We start from the raw sequence: 17,784 nt of genomic DNA, 5'->3' as shown, positions 1-17,784 counted from the left end.
CGCATCTGTGGCCAGTTTTACATTCAAATCCCTGGTGATCAATAAGACACAGGTTTGTTGCCCTCGGTGTGCTGACCCACAGCCCAGACCACAAGCAAAACTCAAAGCTGAGAGTGGAGGTGCATAGGTCAGTAAACCAGCTGCACCAGTGGACCAGCACTGATGCGACAAGCACCAACCACCTGGGCAAGAGAGCCTCGCAGGCAACCTAACTCACTGCGGGGGGAGGGAAAGCATGTTTGTCAGACACATGTCCCTCTCCCACTGGGGGATCAGTCCCTAGAGCCTGCAGTTGCAGCTCACTGTTTAAAAGTGTGGCACTTTGTTAAGAAAACCCCTGTCCACTATCAAAAGCACTGTCAAAAATGTACCCCGTGGTGCAAACAGGCCAAGGGTCAAGGTCACTTCAAAACAAAAATTTGCTATTGTTGCAAAACCACATAAGCTCGCTCTCTATCAGTCTTTCTGGGTGGGTACAGTAGATGACTCACTCTCCCTTCATCACTCCCATCATAATGCTGGTCAGCACAGGCATCTGTTAGCTGATGTATCAGAGCTGGAGATCCGGCGCTTTCCTCCGAGTGCACTGTGATGCTGCCGAGCGATGCTGCATTGATTAATGGCAGTTGGAAAAGAGGCGGAGTCTGACTTCACATGTATTGGAGTAGGAGTGGATTCGTCCTAATCCTCCTAGTGTCTGAGTTTTGCTAGTGATGTGGGTGGGTGGATTAATTTACTCAGCTGAATTAGAGTTTTTAGATTGTAATTTGAGCCCGGAAATTCCTGTGTTTTCAGAAGTGCTGAGGTGCTTGTTTCTGTCTTGGTAATCAGTACTGATCTGGATCCAGCTGTGAGACTTGCTTTAACCCACTAGCGGTTCTGCACTGCTATAACTCAGCCTGTGCGGGTTATTATAGGATATTTATGTTCTGTGTTGTGTGGTTATTAATCACTGTAGAATAAAGCCCATCTCATTCCTCTGCGCGACCCGAGTCCTGTGCTCGGCCCACCTGCGCTCCTCACTCTCCTTACCCAGTTAAGAGTCACCTGAGAGCCGGGACCGGCCCAGACAAGCACAAGCCCGGTCCCAGGGGGGCCTGACCCCATTAGATCCGAGCACCTCTCTGGCAGCCAGGCCCGGGTTTCTCTACGTTTGGAGCGCTCAGCTGCATCACGTGACAGTGCTGAGACAGTGGTGCTGTATTTATCTCGGGTTGTAGATTATAAAGAGTTCTGAGAGTTTCAGATCCGGTTTCAGTTTTTAACAGCTGTGTTGGACTTCAGTCCTAGAGAGTCTGAGTTCTGATGAACCCGGAGTTTCCCCTGAAGCAGCCATATAGAGTTCTGCCCATTACTATAGCAAAGTACTGAATGTACTACGTTTACACTCTAGGGACTGATTTCCTGTTTGACTGTAATTCCTCTATATTTTGTCCTGTTTATTTTTCTGTAAAATAAAAAGCAGAATTGGTTACTTACTAGAGTAAATTTTTTTAAAACCATTTTTAGATATTTATTAAAAGTTAAAAACTGTATTTTTCACACTATAAGGCGCATTAAAATCCTTTAATTTTCCCAAAAAATCGCCAGTACGCCTTATAATCCGTGACAGTGACAGTGCGCTTTATAGTGTGAAATTATTTTAGAATCAGCTCTGATGATAATACGGTCTGTTTTTTTTCCTCCTTAGTAGATCCAGTGCTACCACTAAAATAGGCATAGAAGTTTTCATAAAGGGAAATTTATACTTCTGTGTTAAACCTACACTGCAGCCTGTTGTGCACCTCAAGAGAAATATAACTACTACTCAGCATTGCCTTTCTACACAAAAATTAAACAAAGGTCTTATGCTTTAAAGTTAAAACCGACTGAACTACATAACTGATGTACAGTGAGGTCCAGTCAGTCACACACACATTCTGTAGCATTCTACTCTTAATATTAAAGAAAGTAAATCTCTACTATCATCCTGTAAAACATTGTTTGAAGTGCATTATAAATGATATCAACCAATAAGAAAAGGTTTTGTGTGACATTATGTTTTGTTTCACTGTGTCTCCATAGATGCATGTCATATATTACTCAGACCTGCTTACACAGACTCGCTTTCCCCCTGCAGATTTTGCTGAGCCACTTGCCGTTCCTGCTTACATGGAACCGGACCTGCCCAGCCCCAGCCTGCCCACCGCCACCCCGCTCGACAACCAGCCGCCAGAGGAGAGCATCGCCATCCTCACCTCCATGGGTTTCCCACGACACCACACCATCCGGGCCCTCAGAGCCACGGTAAGTGTTCTGTCCAGTGCTGGTACCACTCCACTTTCTGTTTAGGGTGAGCTCTGAGGGGATGTCTTTAGGGATCCGGCCATCCTGCATGCATATGACCTGACCATGCCAGCATAGATGTCTCTGCAAGAGACCAAACTTGTTTGGGACATGGTCTTAACAGCTGATATCCAGGATATCCAGGATCGCAGATAAAAAGTGCTGTGTCTGTGTTTTGGACGAGGGTATAAAGTGCACGCTTCACTGCCATAGAGCAAAGTGCTCAAAAACTCTTGTGTCGGCTTAGACTCCAACCTCCAACCGGTCAAAAGCACATCAGAGTAGGAGCGTTGGAGCAAGCATTGGATTGTTATGGATTGGAAAGGGTTTTGAAGAGAATCCATTGTACTGGATGATACCTCTCATGTCTTCTTGGAAGGAGATAATAAGCTTCAGGAGTTTTGGTGGGCATGTGATCCCGCGTGCATGAAAGTCTGGAATAGAGACTGTTGATGCAAGGTCGGCCTTGGAGCTTGGAGTTATAAATCCAGCTAAGTTAAAGGCGGACTTTCGTCCCAGCGAGTGAGTGGTCCCTGTCCCGATCAGAGCAGTGGTAGCTTCAGTTTATGCGAATGCACTGTGAGCTTCTTCTGGTGATAATGAGATCGAACTGGTGCCAATGGTTTGACCTGGAGTGCCGCCAAAACACTCTATGGCTGGGTTTCATCTAGAAGAAGTTGTTTTTATTGCACAGGTCATGCTGAAAACAGTGGTTTACCGGGCATGGTGCTTGGAGCCAGCACATAAGAGATTTAAGAGATGTACAGGGGTGCAGATGAATGACGCTAAAGATATTACCTCTATCCAGAGCCCCCTATACCCCTATAATTTATATACCGCAGTGCTACAGCTCTGGAAAAAAATAAGAGACCACTTAAAAATGACGAGTTTCTTTTATTTTAACAAATTAAAAACCTCTGGAGTATAATCAAGGGGGAAATTGATGATCACAAGCCATCAAACCAAACCAAACTGAACTGCTTGAATGTTTGCACCAGGAGAGGCATAAAGTTATTCAAAAGCAGCGTGTAAGAGGTAGAGGAGAACATGTCAAGATGCATGAAAACTGTGATTAAGCCAAATATTGATTTCTGAACTCTTAAAACTTTAGGAATATAAACTTGTTTGCTTTGCATTATTTTAGGTCTAAAAGATCTGCTTATTTTTTGTTATTTTAGGCATTTCTTATTTAATACAAATAATTGCTTTAAATGACAATATTTTTATTTGGAATTTGGGAGAAATGTTGTTTGTAGTTTATAGAATAAAACAACAATGTTATTTTTTCTCAAACATTTACCTATAAATAGCAAAAACAGAGAAACTGATTCAGAAACTGAAGTGGTCTCTTTCCAGAGCTGTATATACTAAACTAAGCTAACTAAACTATACATTTAAACTAAACTATATATACTATAGTTTAATTTACAGTATGATATTCCCAAGTTTTCTTTACAATAGTTGTAGAAGCCACAACATTGCTTAAATGGAAAAACTCTATAAATACAGATAAAAACACACATATGGTTATGATGGTGGCTTATGATCTTTTGTTTTGAATAGAATAATAATCTGGAGCGAGCGCTGGACTGGATCTTCACTCATCCAGAAAGCGAGGAGGAGAGCGAGGCCCTGTCGGACATGGCCGATACCGAACCCAACAACACCGGCTTCTCCAACGCCAACCCACACAGCGACTCCACTCTCTCCCCAGACCAGGAGCTGTCTAGCCCCCGCATCCGGGACGGCCCAGGACGTGAGTATGGTCTAATAAAACGTCCTTACATTTATTAGGGTGGGCTTGTACACTAACATGCCATAAGTCAAGGGACAGGAAATAGTACTCTGTCCCATGACATAAACCTGGAAACAAAAACAATAAAGAAGAGGAAATGAGAGGTTTCCCCCTGACACTCTGAGAGGGCTGTGAATAAGCTGACTGGTGGATAAGTTGAGAGTGTTGAGAGCTGTAATGTAATGAGAGGAATTGATGTTTTAGCATGTTAGGATGTTCTGTTGTAATTATGAAATAATATGTAATATATGAAACTTTTTGTTTTTTGCAGGATATGAACTCTTTGCTTTCATTAGTCACATGGGAACATCCACGATGTCGGGACATTACGTATGTCATATCAAAAAAGAGGGGCGGTGAGTTCATTTGCAGTAATTTTAGCCAGAAGAAACTAAATAAATAATATAATATAATATATAATATATAATATAATAATAAAACTTTACAGGCAAGATTATACTGAGTTATATAGCCCTGCACTGTTGTAAAGTGTATTTTTTAGAGTATATTGCTTGAGGCATTGTGCCATACAGTTGGCACCATTGATTTTCGATGTAATATTTGATATAATGATTGTTTAAATTATTTTTGCATTATTTCTTTTTGCTAGGTGGGTAATTTATAACGATCACAGAGTGTGCCTGTCGGAGAGACCTCCGAGAGAGCTGGGCTACATCTACTTTTACAGACGACTGTCCACCTGTTAAACCTGGACCTTCTCAAACACAGAGCTGCACAGCCTGCTGGGTAAAGAGTAGGAGAAGGAGGAGGAAGAAGAAGAACATTGATACTGTTGGACTCATTAAAACCATAGAGACAGAGAGAGAGACCCTCATAGCCCCCGAGACTCCTCAGCGCTCACCCACTGTGGGCGTGGTGAGCTGCGTGATTGGTTGTTTGTGATTGGTTATTAGTTTATTGCTGGTTTGTTGGGAGTGAATGTATGTTCTGTACCTGTGGTACAAAGGGATGTGTGCAATTTTAAAATATGCAGTTTAATATCCTAATATATACACACACATATTAACGTATTAATGCCTCGTGTTACTGTGCCAGTATTTTTCAAAATATTTTTCCCCCTTTTTTTCCAAAACTACACGTGTGCCTGGATATGGAAATATCGTTACTGCCAACCCAGCACACCGGAACACCGGAACAACGTACTGTGGATATTTTATTTTAGTTTTGCACAACAAACAATGCAGTGAAGAATGTAAGATTTTTCAGGGTGTGAACTTTGTAAAGTGAAGCGGAATTAAGGTATCATAATGTCATGAATGGCATTAATAATAGTAAGTAATACGAATAGAACAATTTCACGAATGTGAAGGAGGAAACGAAATACGTTTTATTTTATTTATATCGTTTTGGAAAAAAATCATGCACTGAAATTTTTGATGTTTGTATTGATCCGTCAGAGTTATCTTATATTATGGATAACTTCAGCACAATCTGAACTCGATATCTCCTGCAGGTTAATGCCTCGGTCAGTGTTGCACCATTGGAAAGTGCTTTACTCTCTCAGCCTCGTCCGGTTTCAGTGATTGGACAGGTCTGATTCATCCTGAACTCTTCTCATTTTTTATCTTTTCTGTCTACATAAGAAATGTAGTGAACATATAACCAACAAAATAAGCAATATTCATATGTGTCATCTTTCATAAACTCTTTATCAGATACAACAGTGCCGTAACGCTGAATGTATGTATCTTTATGGTGCTCAGATATACCAAAACCTTTATCATTTATAGATTTATTTATCCTCACAAAATACATTAAAAAAGTATTCCCACTATACTGGCTATACCTCCCGCTGTACTTGCTACAGTATGTCCCAGAAGTGAGTACACCCATTACATATCATTTGCAGCACGTTTCTGCAAATATTTTATTGTATCTTTCATGTAAAACACTATGGAACTGAAGCTTGGAACAGTGTATAGCAGTGTAGATTCACTGTCTTCTGAAAATAACTCAGCACACAGCCATTAATGTCTAAACATGTATCAATTGTGCCCAGAGTGTCAGTATTTTGTGTCCAATGTTATTTTCCAGCACTACCATCACAGAGCTGGTGGATAATACAGATTTTGTGCTTCTCCATCTTCCGTTTGAGGATGTCCCACAGGTGCTTAATTGGGTTTAGTTCTGGGGACAGGCTTGCTCACTCCAGCACCTTCACTTTTAGCCTATGTGGCCTAGTTCCTGAAAGTAGCTGATCATGCTCTGCTTCAAAATGTCACAGCGATGACACCATCTCTGTCTTATCAGACCGCAAGACACGGTTCCATTAATCCATGCTATTGGACTGCTTGTCTTCAGGAAACAGTTTGCAGGCTTTCTTATGCATCAGCATCAGAAGAGGCTTTCCTCTAGTTAGTTGATGCAGTGTGTAGTGTGTGGTCTGAGCCCTGCAGACTGAACTCACACTTCAAGCTCTGCAGCAAAGCTGGCAGCACTCATGTCTATTTTTTAAATCCAACCTCTGGATATTTTGCGGAAGATGTGGAGGCCTGTTCTTAGGGAAACCTGTCCTGAAAAACTGCTGTGTGACGTTAGCCATCATGCTGTATCAGTTTTAGGGTGTTAGAAATCTTCTAAAAAGAGCAACATCTTTAAAAAGAGCAACAATTTAGTTTTTACATCCTCAGAGAGATCCATGAAGTGCTGTGTTGAATATTCATTGGTCAGCTATTTAGACATTAATGACTGTGTTGAGTTATTTTCTGAAGACAGTAAATCTATACTGCTATACAAGTTGTGCAGTGAATACTCTGTTATATCGAGTTTCATTTCTAAAATTATAGTTCTTATGTTTCTCATCAGATAGAATAAAATATTTGCAGAAATGTGAGTGTGGTTATAAATACTGTATGTGTGGGATAATTTACGCTTTTTGTTTAAATGTTTTGTTCCCCCCCTTTCTCTCTCTCTTTCTCTTGTGCTTACCGTCTCTCTCGTGCTCTCTCTCGTGCATATTGGCTCTCTCTCTCACGCACTCTTTCTCTCGCTCTCTTCACTCTCTCTCGCACTCTTTCTCTCGCTCTGTCTCTTTCACTCTTTCTTTCTCTCGCGCTCTCTCTCTCGTGCTCACTGTGTCTTTCATTTAAAGGGATGCTGGGGGACGGAGGATTTGCTGTCTGTCTCTAAGCTCCTCCCCCTGTCCTGTTAGGAGGTGTGGCTGATACTTGGACCGCCTCCATCTGAAACATGCCTTGATCTGGTGAGCTTGTGCACTAAAGGTCAGAGGTCAGCTGCTCAGTGTTTGAACTGTATAGTTTTGTTTTTATGGTGATACAAGTTTTTATTTTTGCTCTTTTTGCAGAAAGTGTGCCAATTCTGACGTTCTATAAACTTTACACAGCGTGTGTTTGATCTTTTGTAATGATCTTCCTTTCCGAATATGTAATGAGGACGGATACCTCTCCGCTCATCCTCATTAGTGTGTTTGGATTATTCAATAAAACACATAATTGTTGACTGGTTCTATTCTCTTCCATTCTATAGAAAAACGTGTCCAAAAAGGTTTGCCTTGTTGAAGCAAAGCCAAACCTGCCCATTTATTTGGTAGACCCTCCCCTCTATCCAAGATTCTAGGGTCTCCGACCGGCCGCCTTCAATGAGTTTACAGTGCGGCTCAAAGAACCATAAGCAGAGTTTTCCCCCAGTATTCCCAGTTTATACACTATGTGTAATTAATGCCCCAACAATAAAGTTCACATATTTTATTACCACATTATCAAGCTAGTTATTTCATTATCAGATTACAGTACTGTAGATCAGCTCTGTTTACTGCTGAGACCAACTAAAGATACTGCACTCGAGCTGCTGCCAGAGTCAGCACACACCGGTGACCATTAAAAGAAAATAAAAGACCAGACCATAAATGTAAGGAGAGTGCTGACCAAGACCGAGTACTAATATTACAGTGTACTAATACTACTGAGTACTAATACTACCAGCACAGTAGCTACACCGACATTAGCTGGCTGACTTTCAGCTACACAAGTCACATTGGTCATTTTAAACAAACATCAAAAAAACTTTGTACAGATTGTTCATACTGTTAATATGACAAACAAGTTAGCTAATTGACTGACAGCTCGACTACAGCTCTAGTTTATTCTATCCAATGCTGATAACTGGAGATGTGCTGTCCGTACTTTTCTACAGTGAATTATATTGATGAACCCCATTTAATTACAACTGCGAAAAAGATAAACCAACTGTGATAAAACTATTCTATAATATTTTACAAAAGTGTATATCAATCAGAATGTTACAAAATGACAACCACACCAGTTACAATGTATCTGTTTATTTTTTTAAAAGATTCATTTCATATGTTCACTATGTATTTTATATGTTTTACTAGGTTTAAATATAATTCTATATTGCACCAGAGTTTATAAAGCCTGTGGTGGATTATGGGTAATTCCAGCATTGCAGAAGTAAAGGAAGAGTTGGTAACAGGTGACTGATCTGTTTGGAGAAAAGGGGAGGAGCTAGTAAGCAACATGTGACTACAGGCTTCAGTAAATCTGTTTTTGTTGTGAGAATAGTATGAATAAGAATAGAATAAAGGATAATAAGTCTATTATACTCACTGCAATGCAAAACTAACGACTATTTTATAGATTGTGTTCACTAAGATAAGTGCCATACGCAAAGATCAGTACGTTCTGAAATGCAAAACTGATATATTAATATTATATTAGAGATTATAGAAACAAGGAGTAGAATAGAGTAGAAGAGGCATGACAATTTCATGCATAGAAATAAAGCTACTGCATTCAAAAATTAGTGCATTCAGCATGCGGTCCTTTAAAACCAGGAGTTCTAGAAGAGTATACGGTTCTAGATCATCTCACCTGAGAGATAGTACAAAGTTCTAAAAAAAGGGGCGGGACTTCCTCAGACTCTACTAATGCAGCCAGAATAGAGTTTACAGTAGCGAGTGACTAGCTTAGCACAGACCGGTTCCTTCCAAATACCGGCGCGTTACAGTGGATCCAGGAGAACCACAGAGAAAAAAACAAAACATTAATAATCATTTTCAAAATAAAAGTCAGTACAGTTCAGACACTCATGCTAAAATCGCAATAGATTATAAAATGCTGCTACGATAAATGCTGTGGAAGAATTTACTAAAGCTAAAACATGTAAATAAACTCTTGCTAATGATGCATCTGTATATTAAGAACTCCGTGCACTTTCTGTGTTTCAGAAACATTTAGGGAATCTTTGGGAAACAGTTTCAACCAATCATCCTCAAAATATACATACATGTTTAATATTATAATAATATAATATCCTTCCAATATGAAACCACTAATCTCAATGTTACGTTACGCAATACAGCGCATCCAGCCAATCGTAAAGGTATTAAAGTGGCGTAATTACGATTCGTACAATAAAACAATAATAATATACACAATATCCTCCCATTCTGCATCCGACTTCACACATATAAATTCTATAATCATATTCAGTTATACAGGGGATTCATTTTGCATAGAATTCTTTTGGTAATAATTTCTGTAAATGTTTTGTCTGTAAGACCCTATAAACACATTCATAACATAAAATCCATTAATACAAAAAAAACAAATCTGCTATAATTCTTTGAATCATCCATAAATAATACTGAAATGTTAAAAAGCTTATCGTTTATAATTTAATCATTTTTTTAAACACCTTTTAGCCCTGTGTCACGCCTGGCACTGAAAGCGCTCCTGTCTCTCCCCCGCTAAGCTCTGCCTATGATCTCCAGTCTCTGGACTATGATCCACACTGACACTCACGATCACATCACGACATTCTGAACTCCTGCTCACTGGCCTATATAAACATCTCACTCCACTTCAGCCGAGTATTGATGGATTATCCTCGTACAACTTGTTTCTCCTTGCCTGTTTTTTCTCTCTTGTTGCTGACCCTGTTTTTTTATTTACGAAATTGTTTTCTCTCTCTTGTTCTTGTTTACTGGTTTTGACCCTGATCGTTCCGACTGCCCCTTGTACAGCCCATTTTGTCAATAAACCTGTTTTATCGTATCTGCACGTGGGCAGTGTTTTCAATCACGCTTTATACAGAGTGTCAGCGTGTGGTGCATCCTGGGTACAGTGTTCTGGACACTCTAAAAAACAGAGGTACGATATGAGTACTTTTTTGTACTCGAAGGTACACTTTTTATAATTGTACCCTCAAAGGTACAATATTGGTCTTTACGGGGTCAGATTTGTTCCCTCTGAAGTACAAAGTCATTTCTAACAGCAATAAGTACAAATTTGTACCATTTAACCAGCCAAAGGGTACATTCAGTATTCTGCATCACTGTACTAATGAACAATATATATTTAAATTGCACATTTTTTATTTGAAAGCCAGACAATTTTGTATCATCAAGTTTTTGAGCCATATTTAGTTGATGATAATGTTTATAATCTTTATGATCTTTACTGCCACAAAAACCATGGGTACAAAAAAGGACTTTCACTGAAAGGTACTTTTTTGTGCCTCAATATAAGGTACAGCCCCAGCGACAAGCTTTGTACTCTTTTAAGTACAAATCTGTACTTATATTTCTTAGAGTGGAGGCTGAAGATCGCAGGCAGAGCTGAGTGTGGAAGACACAGGAGCACTTTCAGCACCAGGCATGACACCCTGCAAATAAATTGACAACATATAAACACAGCTTGTGATGCACTGTAATCACAAGTGATAATTAACCTGGTTATGTTGTATTATGCATTTTATAATCTATTTATAATTATAAAGTAACGCATGTGTTCACATAGCCTTATAGGCTAATGACATTCAGAGAAAGTGTTACCATTTTTTGGACATTTCTGATTTTCTGCATCGTGTTTACCGTCAGCCGTCAGTTCCCGAGCCCAGTACCGCACTCTACCCACCGGACCAGAACACGAGGTGCTCGGTTCTGAATGTGCTACACTGACCTTACTGTGCTGTGTATCAGAGCTTAACAATTCTTTACAGTGAATCAAAACTGGAATCCAGAACCTCTAACTCATGATCAGATAAATATATATCTACACTGCTTAGTCATGTGACTCCACTCTATCCAATCTGTGACTTGAGTTACTGTGTCATTCACTAAAATAACTGTCCAGTATTGTAATAAAACAGTAAAATGTTAAATTAATCATAATATTAATCTGATATCAGATTGCCTGACTCTAGTGTTTACAGCAACTTGTTAATTTTGCTTTTAAAATGGGTTCAACCTCCAAACGAGCTCATACTTTTTGCCTCAGATCACCTTGCACAGGAATATTCATCCAGAGCAGCCGCTTCACATCTGGGCACCATCAGTGTGATCGTCAGCAGCGATTAGTGAACTATTCTGAACAGGGACTGGGACTGGGAACATCGGGCCTCAGGCTATTCTTGGGCAGTGTTAATGATATCAAACCTGAAAAAATATCAGAGTCTAAAACAATCACATTACATTAACACAGTAATACAATGATGCTAAAACCAAACCAGTACAGACGCAGTGCTGCGGGACTGAGCACAGCACCATGAAACACCTTAAATCAAGATTTTCCTTATGATCCCCTTTAACCATCCCATTACTGTCTCATACCTGTCTCATAACCATCCAATACCCATCTTATAACAGTCTCATAACCATTCTATAACGTCTCATACCTGTCTCATAAGCATCCCAATAGTTACAGTGGAACTTTACCACAGTAAAATCTCTCACCGATTACACTTAATAAACAACATTTTTGAGGGATTTTATGTAACATATCTCAGCAATTAAATTTAGTAACAGACAATCTCCCATTAAGGTGTTTCATGGAACTGAACTCTTCAGGGTAGAGCTGGGCAATATAGCAGTATTTTACTGTATTGTTATAAATCTTTTTATTGTACTAACAACATACATTTAAATCATATTGTGGATTCCATCAATGCCTACAACCACTGATCCAACTTTAAGTGCTGAGAGAGTAATTAGTGCTGTTTAATTGAATGAGCTGCAGTATATTGAATTAAAAGTCGCTACTGTGGTGACTGATGCATCTTGTCTACAATCACATGTATTGTGATAAATATCAAGAAAATATGTTTAAATATTGTAACACAATACTTTTACCATATCGCTCAGCTCTACTTCATATTAAACAGCAAAGTGAAGGACGGCCATCATCATCCTCCATACGTCCACAACAATCAGCAGAGCCGGTGAAGGTGATGAGACAGAAAGCACTGAGTGTGGGATTGAGGAAGAGTCTGGGTCAGGGAGGAGAGAGGTCAGATATGGCTTCAGTCAGAAAATGGTCCAGATGTTGGAACAGAGTCAGTGGAGGCTAAAGCTGATCATGCGAGTGGAGTAAGGCTTTATAGGCCGCAGGTTCGAGCAGAACAAGGTAAGGAAAGATTCTACACATCTTTAAATATAAGCTTAGTGCAAAAAGGGTCTGCTAAAGATGCCCCTCCCACTCATTTACATAATTAATAACTTCTATTTATAATTTTCTACTGAAATGGTGTATGTTTTAAATAAAAACTGATGCATTTCATTTCTTGAGTAATTTTAAACTATTGCTTTGTTCTATTTAAAATAATAAACATACTGTAAATGCGTGCTGTTTCAGTTTGCGAGAGCAGCAGAACCGTGTTGGGGTCAGGCAGCGTGTCCTGCTGCGCCGGATGGCCGGTCACTAATTGATTTTTTCTCTAAGGCATACTTCTACAATCTTGGCCGGGCGTTGTGCTCTTCGGGGAAATCTTCGCTGCAGTGCAAATCCGCCGTCAGAATTAGCCTCCAGTTAATCTCGGCATCCTCTGGAATGTAAAGGTGCTCTGCGGAGAGGAGTAACGCGGGTCACTTCCTGTGAGGGACTTTGGGTTCTTGGCTTGTTCGCAGTTTAAGGGGCTCCTGGTTCACAGCTCCAGGTTGAAGGCTCTCATGAGTAAGTCCAGGTCCCCGATGTTCGCTGCCTGGAAGAGCTCGGGCTGGTCCAGCATGGACAGCGCTATCCTCAGCGCCGCCCAGATGTTCCCGGACATGACCTGGTGTGAAAACTGCCGACTCCGGCTCTTCCTCTGCAGGCTGAGTGCCGTCAGGAAATTACTGGCAGCTTCCCTGCGAGCAGAGCAAAAGCACAACATGATTATTTATTATAAATGTAAAATGTTACATTTACATTTTACAGTTTGTCTCATTTCATGACACCATCAAGTTTGGGACATTTGGCTTCAGAGGAGCTGGTGATGATATTTAGACATGCTTTGAGGTCTGTGTTTGCCTTTGTTTAATATGAGGATGGCGCAGCATTTAAACTTCTCTGTTACGTCAACACACATGATCGCACTGCCCCCCTCCAACTGGTCCCATGTGGGCGTTACAAAGGCGTTCCCTGCATTGTCCAATTAAATATTTTTTAATAAATGGAAAATGGTTTTATACAAGCTTTATTTCCTATAAACTAATAATATAAATGTATATTTTTAAATACAGTGCTTTGCAAAAATATTTGCCCCCCTTGAACTTTTCAACCTTTTGCCACATTTTAGTCTTTAAACATAAAGATATGAAATTGTGATTTTTTTTTGTGAAAAATCAACAATAAGTGGGACACAATCATGAAGTGGAACGAAATTTATTGGATATTTTGAACTTTTTTTTAAATAAAATAATAAAAAGTGGGGCGTGCAATAATATTTGGCCCCTTTACTTTCAGTGCAGCAAACTCACTCCAGAGGTTCAGTGAGGATCTCTGAATGATCCAATGTTGACCTAAATGAATGATGATGAAATGGAAGCAGTATCAGAGCACGGCAAATCTACAAAGACCCGGTCGTCCCTCCAAACCTACAGCTTAAACAAGAAGAAGACTGATCAGAGATGCAGCCAAGAGGCCCATGATCACTCTGGATGGAGATCTACAGCTAAGGTGGAAGAATCTGTAAACAGGACAACTATAAGTCGTGCACTCCACAAATCTGACCTTTATGGAAGAGTGGCAAGAAGAAAGCCACTGTTAAAAGAAAGACATAAGAAGTGCTGTTTGTACAGCAAACATGGGGAAGAAGGTTCTGTGGTCAGATTAGACCAAAGTTGAACTTTTTGGCCTAAATACAAAGTGCTTTGTGTGGCTTAAAAGTTACACTGCTCATCATCCTAAACACACCATCCCAACTGTCAAACATGGTGGAGGCAGTATCATGGTTTGGGTCTGCTTTTCTTCAGAAGGGACAGGGAAGATGGTTAAAATTGATGGGAAGATGGATGGAGCCAAATACAGGACCATTCTGGAAGAAAACCTGTTGGAGTCTGCAAACAACCTGGGACTGGGACAGAGATTTATCTTCCAACAAGACAATGATCCAAAACATAAAGCAAAATCTACAATGGAACAGTTCACAAATGAACGTATCCAGGTGTTAGAATGGCCAAGTCAAAGTCCAGACCTGAATCTAATGGAGAATCTGTGGAAAGAGCTGAAAACTGCTGTTCACAAACGCTCTCCATCCAACCTATCTCAGCTCAAGCTGTTTTGCAAGAAAGAATGGGCTAAAAGTTCAGTCTCTGGATGTGCAAAACTGATAGAGACAAACCCCAAGTGACTTATAGCTGTGATCACGGCAAATTTGGTGCTACAAAGTATTAATGCAAGTGGGCCGAATAATATTGCACGCCCCAATTTTCAGTTTTTTATTTCTAAAAAAAGTTTATGTTTGAAGCCTGAAATGTGGCAAAAGTTTGAAAAGTTCAAGGGGGCTGACTACTTTTGCAAGGCACTGTATAAATGTTCGATTGAGCTTTATAACACTGCCACTAGTGAGTAGCATATAGTCAAACAAAAGCAAAATTTTACAATTATATTATATTTTAATATTTTCCTAACCTACCAGGGACCCCAACAACCTCAGCATCCTTTCTCCACACTGTTTTACACTGATCAGAGTCCCTGTAAATCAGCAGGGATTTAAGATAAAGGATAGGGAAGCCTGAAACTGCAGTGATTAGTTTTTCTTCCATGCTTTTATGGAACGCTTAAAAGTGGAACTAAAATGTTTTCATACGCTGCGCTGAGGACACGTATCAGGCAAACACCTGATCTCTGATTGGATAGACGCATTGCAATGGATGGGTTCATTTGCCTCGTCTCAACTTTTCATTGCTTCATTTCCCCCGGACTCAAAAATCATCTGTCTGACAGATTAGAAACAGAAGAGACCACTCCCCACAGACTCTATGAACAGAAATCAAAGAACAGAGGCTCCACTGCATGATACAAAGCATGATACTGCATGACCAAATGTTTACAAAAACAGAATGGGGTATCTTTCAAACAACACCATTTTTCAAAATTAACCAAACTATACTGATTTACAGGCAGCCAGTAAAATTCAAGGTTAGCTCAGCCTTAATGTTTTAGTATTAAAAAAACGTTTTTTTAAACTCTAAACAATAAAGAGAGATCTGTTCATCCGTAGAGTGCTATAGAATTGCAGTGGGCTGAGACTCCACACCTGTGTGCTCCCATGTTGATGCAGCTGATTCCCAGGTTGTAACGCGAGCGTATAAAGCCGGGCTGCAGCTCCAGGGCTCGGGTGTAGGCCTCCACCGCCTCCTCGCTGCGGTCGCCATTCGCCAGCGTCGCCCCAAGACGATTCCACAGCAGGTAATCCTACCAACAGAAATGAATAAATATTAATATGCCTATATTAACATGTTCTATTTCCTTTAATAAGCAGCCTAAATCCTGTCAATTTAGGTTAAACACATTTCATTAAAGAAGCTAAATCCAATTTTTATACATACAAACAGTAACTCGTTTCTGTGTAAAGTTGTAGTGAAGTGAAAGTGCTGTGAGCAGTGAATGAAGCCAAACGTTCAGGGTAGCTGGGATGGAGGCAGGGACGGCCGGGCTCAGCAGGGTTGAAAAAAAGAGGACTGAGAGGAAGAGAGCTTGGCTGAATATAAAGCATTTGTTTTAGTATAATATACTGCTGCTCTAGAGCGACACCTACTGGCAGAAAATGCATAGTGCCCTTTTCAGGAATACAATTAAAGGGACATTCTTTTTATTTCAGAAATAAGTGAGAAAATAATGATCTGAAGATGCAGCAAGAAACAGGGGGTTAATCTTTTAGGGTGTGTCTGGAACATGGCTGCCATCTTGTTTTTGAAATAAAAGGCTGTGCCATGACCGTTTACTCACCCTGGACAACAAGGAATTACTTTTGTATTATATTTCTACTTGTGGGGCAATAAACAAGATCATAAGCTTCTCACTTAGAATAATTACCAGGAACATCACTCAGTGTGTTCTTATTGATCCTGCAATCATTCAGAATCAGGTTTAGTGCTGAGATCAGGACTAGTGTTAGTCCTGCACGGCAGTGTTAGGATATGTGTGAGTCTGACAGCAGGAGAGCAGGAATCCGGCAGCAGCAGATCTGTGAATTTATTTGATATTAATGTGAATGTACTTATTCGTCTGTTCCGTGCCCTCGGCTGTGTAACTGCTATCAGCTGGTATGGGCTGGTACAGCGGTGAGGAGGCGGTGTTTACTCAGCGGGCTCTGCGCTCCTGGTGTATTTGAGAGTCGGCGGCGCCCCCTGGGATGGGCCAGTCTCGGGTTTTTTGGAGCGCCTGCGTCGATATTGTCTTTATTGTATGCAGGATCTGAGCCCCAGCAGGCGGCGCACATTACCAAGTCTAATAGCCGGAGGATTTTCGATTGTGTGTAAATGTGCTCAGCGCCGGGGGACCAATCCGGCTTAGCATCAATTCACACAAGGTGACCTGCGGGCCACCCAACAGGCCCCGCCTCTTATTAATGGACTGCTGTAAAGGTCTCCTCAAGTTCAGGTTCAGATGAACCGTATTAACGGATCAGTACCAGCTTTAATCGTTCCTGACGCCAGAAAACAGAAAAATCCCCTAAATCTATTTCTATTGAAATCTAAAAACCTCTCTCTTTTTCACTTTCTTTATCTCTTTCCCACTCTTTCTCAATCTCACTCTCTTTTTATCACTCTCTCTTTCTCTTTATTGCTTTTTCTTTCTCTGTCTCTCTATCTCTCACTCTTTCTCTCTCTCTCTCTTGCTTGCTTAAACCAGACTGGTTACTGGTTTAAATATGAATGGGCTACTAGTACAGCTTAGAAAGGAAGCCCTTCCTTGATGAGGAGATCTGCTTAAGCACAGTAGCCAGAATAAGACAAAAAAAGTTTATATATGAAGTGATCTGCAGTTCAGATCAGTGTTTTATGATGTGGTGTACAAGAAACACAGCCGAGGATTTGGTCGCAGCTACAGTGTGAGGTAAGTGAGCTGTTGGGCAGACTGACCTCAGGCCGGACAGACAGGGCGGAGTTAAAGGCTTCCACAGCCTTGTTGAACTCAGAGCTGAGGTTGTACAGCACTCCCAGGCCCGTCTGCAGGTCCGGGTCAATGAGGTCCGAGTTCTGTCCAGCAGCTTCCAGGAACAGCTCCTTCACATCAGGCAGCAGAGTGCTGAGACAGCGAAGAGATAGAGAGAGACAGCGGAGAGAGAAAGACAGTGGAGAGAGAAAGACAGTGGAGAGAGAAAGAGTGGAGAGAGAAAGACAGTGGAGAGAGAAAGACAGTGGAGAGAGAAAGAGTGGAGAGAGAAAGACAGTGGAGAGA

General features: G+C 40.7%; 2 protein-coding genes across 8 annotated transcripts in view; one reads left to right on the top strand and one right to left on the bottom strand.

The window, feature by feature from the left end:
- usp13 (ubiquitin specific peptidase 13) overlaps window positions 1-7,598 on the top strand; it is a 32,935-nt gene extending 25,337 nt beyond the window's left edge. For all 5 annotated transcript variants that reach the window (XM_015602277.3, XM_007236651.4, XM_007236650.4 and 2 more), the window contains exons 18-21: window positions 2,120-2,286; window positions 3,889-4,081; window positions 4,392-4,476; window positions 4,731-7,598. In XM_015602277.3, coding sequence (XP_015457763.3) covers window positions 2,120-2,286; window positions 3,889-4,081; window positions 4,392-4,476; window positions 4,731-4,827 — 542 coding nt within the window. In that variant the 3' untranslated portion in view covers window positions 4,828-7,598. The remainder of the gene's footprint in view (window positions 1-2,119; window positions 2,287-3,888; window positions 4,082-4,391; window positions 4,477-4,730) is intronic.
- A 3,369-nt stretch (window positions 7,599-10,967) lies between these two features.
- pex5la (peroxisomal biogenesis factor 5-like a) overlaps window positions 10,968-17,784 on the bottom strand; it is a 126,438-nt gene continuing 119,621 nt past the window's right edge. For all 3 annotated transcript variants that reach the window (XM_022685330.2, XM_022685331.2, XM_022685332.2), the window contains 3 exons: window positions 17,466-17,631; window positions 15,638-15,795; window positions 10,968-13,244 (listed from right to left, as the gene is read on the bottom strand). In XM_022685330.2, coding sequence (XP_022541051.2) covers window positions 13,043-13,244; window positions 15,638-15,795; window positions 17,466-17,631 — 526 coding nt within the window. In that variant the 3' untranslated portion in view covers window positions 10,968-13,042. The remainder of the gene's footprint in view (window positions 13,245-15,637; window positions 15,796-17,465; window positions 17,632-17,784) is intronic.

This window comes from Astyanax mexicanus, chromosome 5 (assembly GCF_023375975.1).
Source record: "Astyanax mexicanus isolate ESR-SI-001 chromosome 5, AstMex3_surface, whole genome shotgun sequence".
Classification (NCBI taxonomy): Eukaryota; Metazoa; Chordata; class Actinopteri; order Characiformes; family Acestrorhamphidae; genus Astyanax; species Astyanax mexicanus.
The sequence above is the reverse complement of the archived record's forward strand: the minus strand, read 5'-3'. Positions and strand labels throughout refer to the sequence as shown.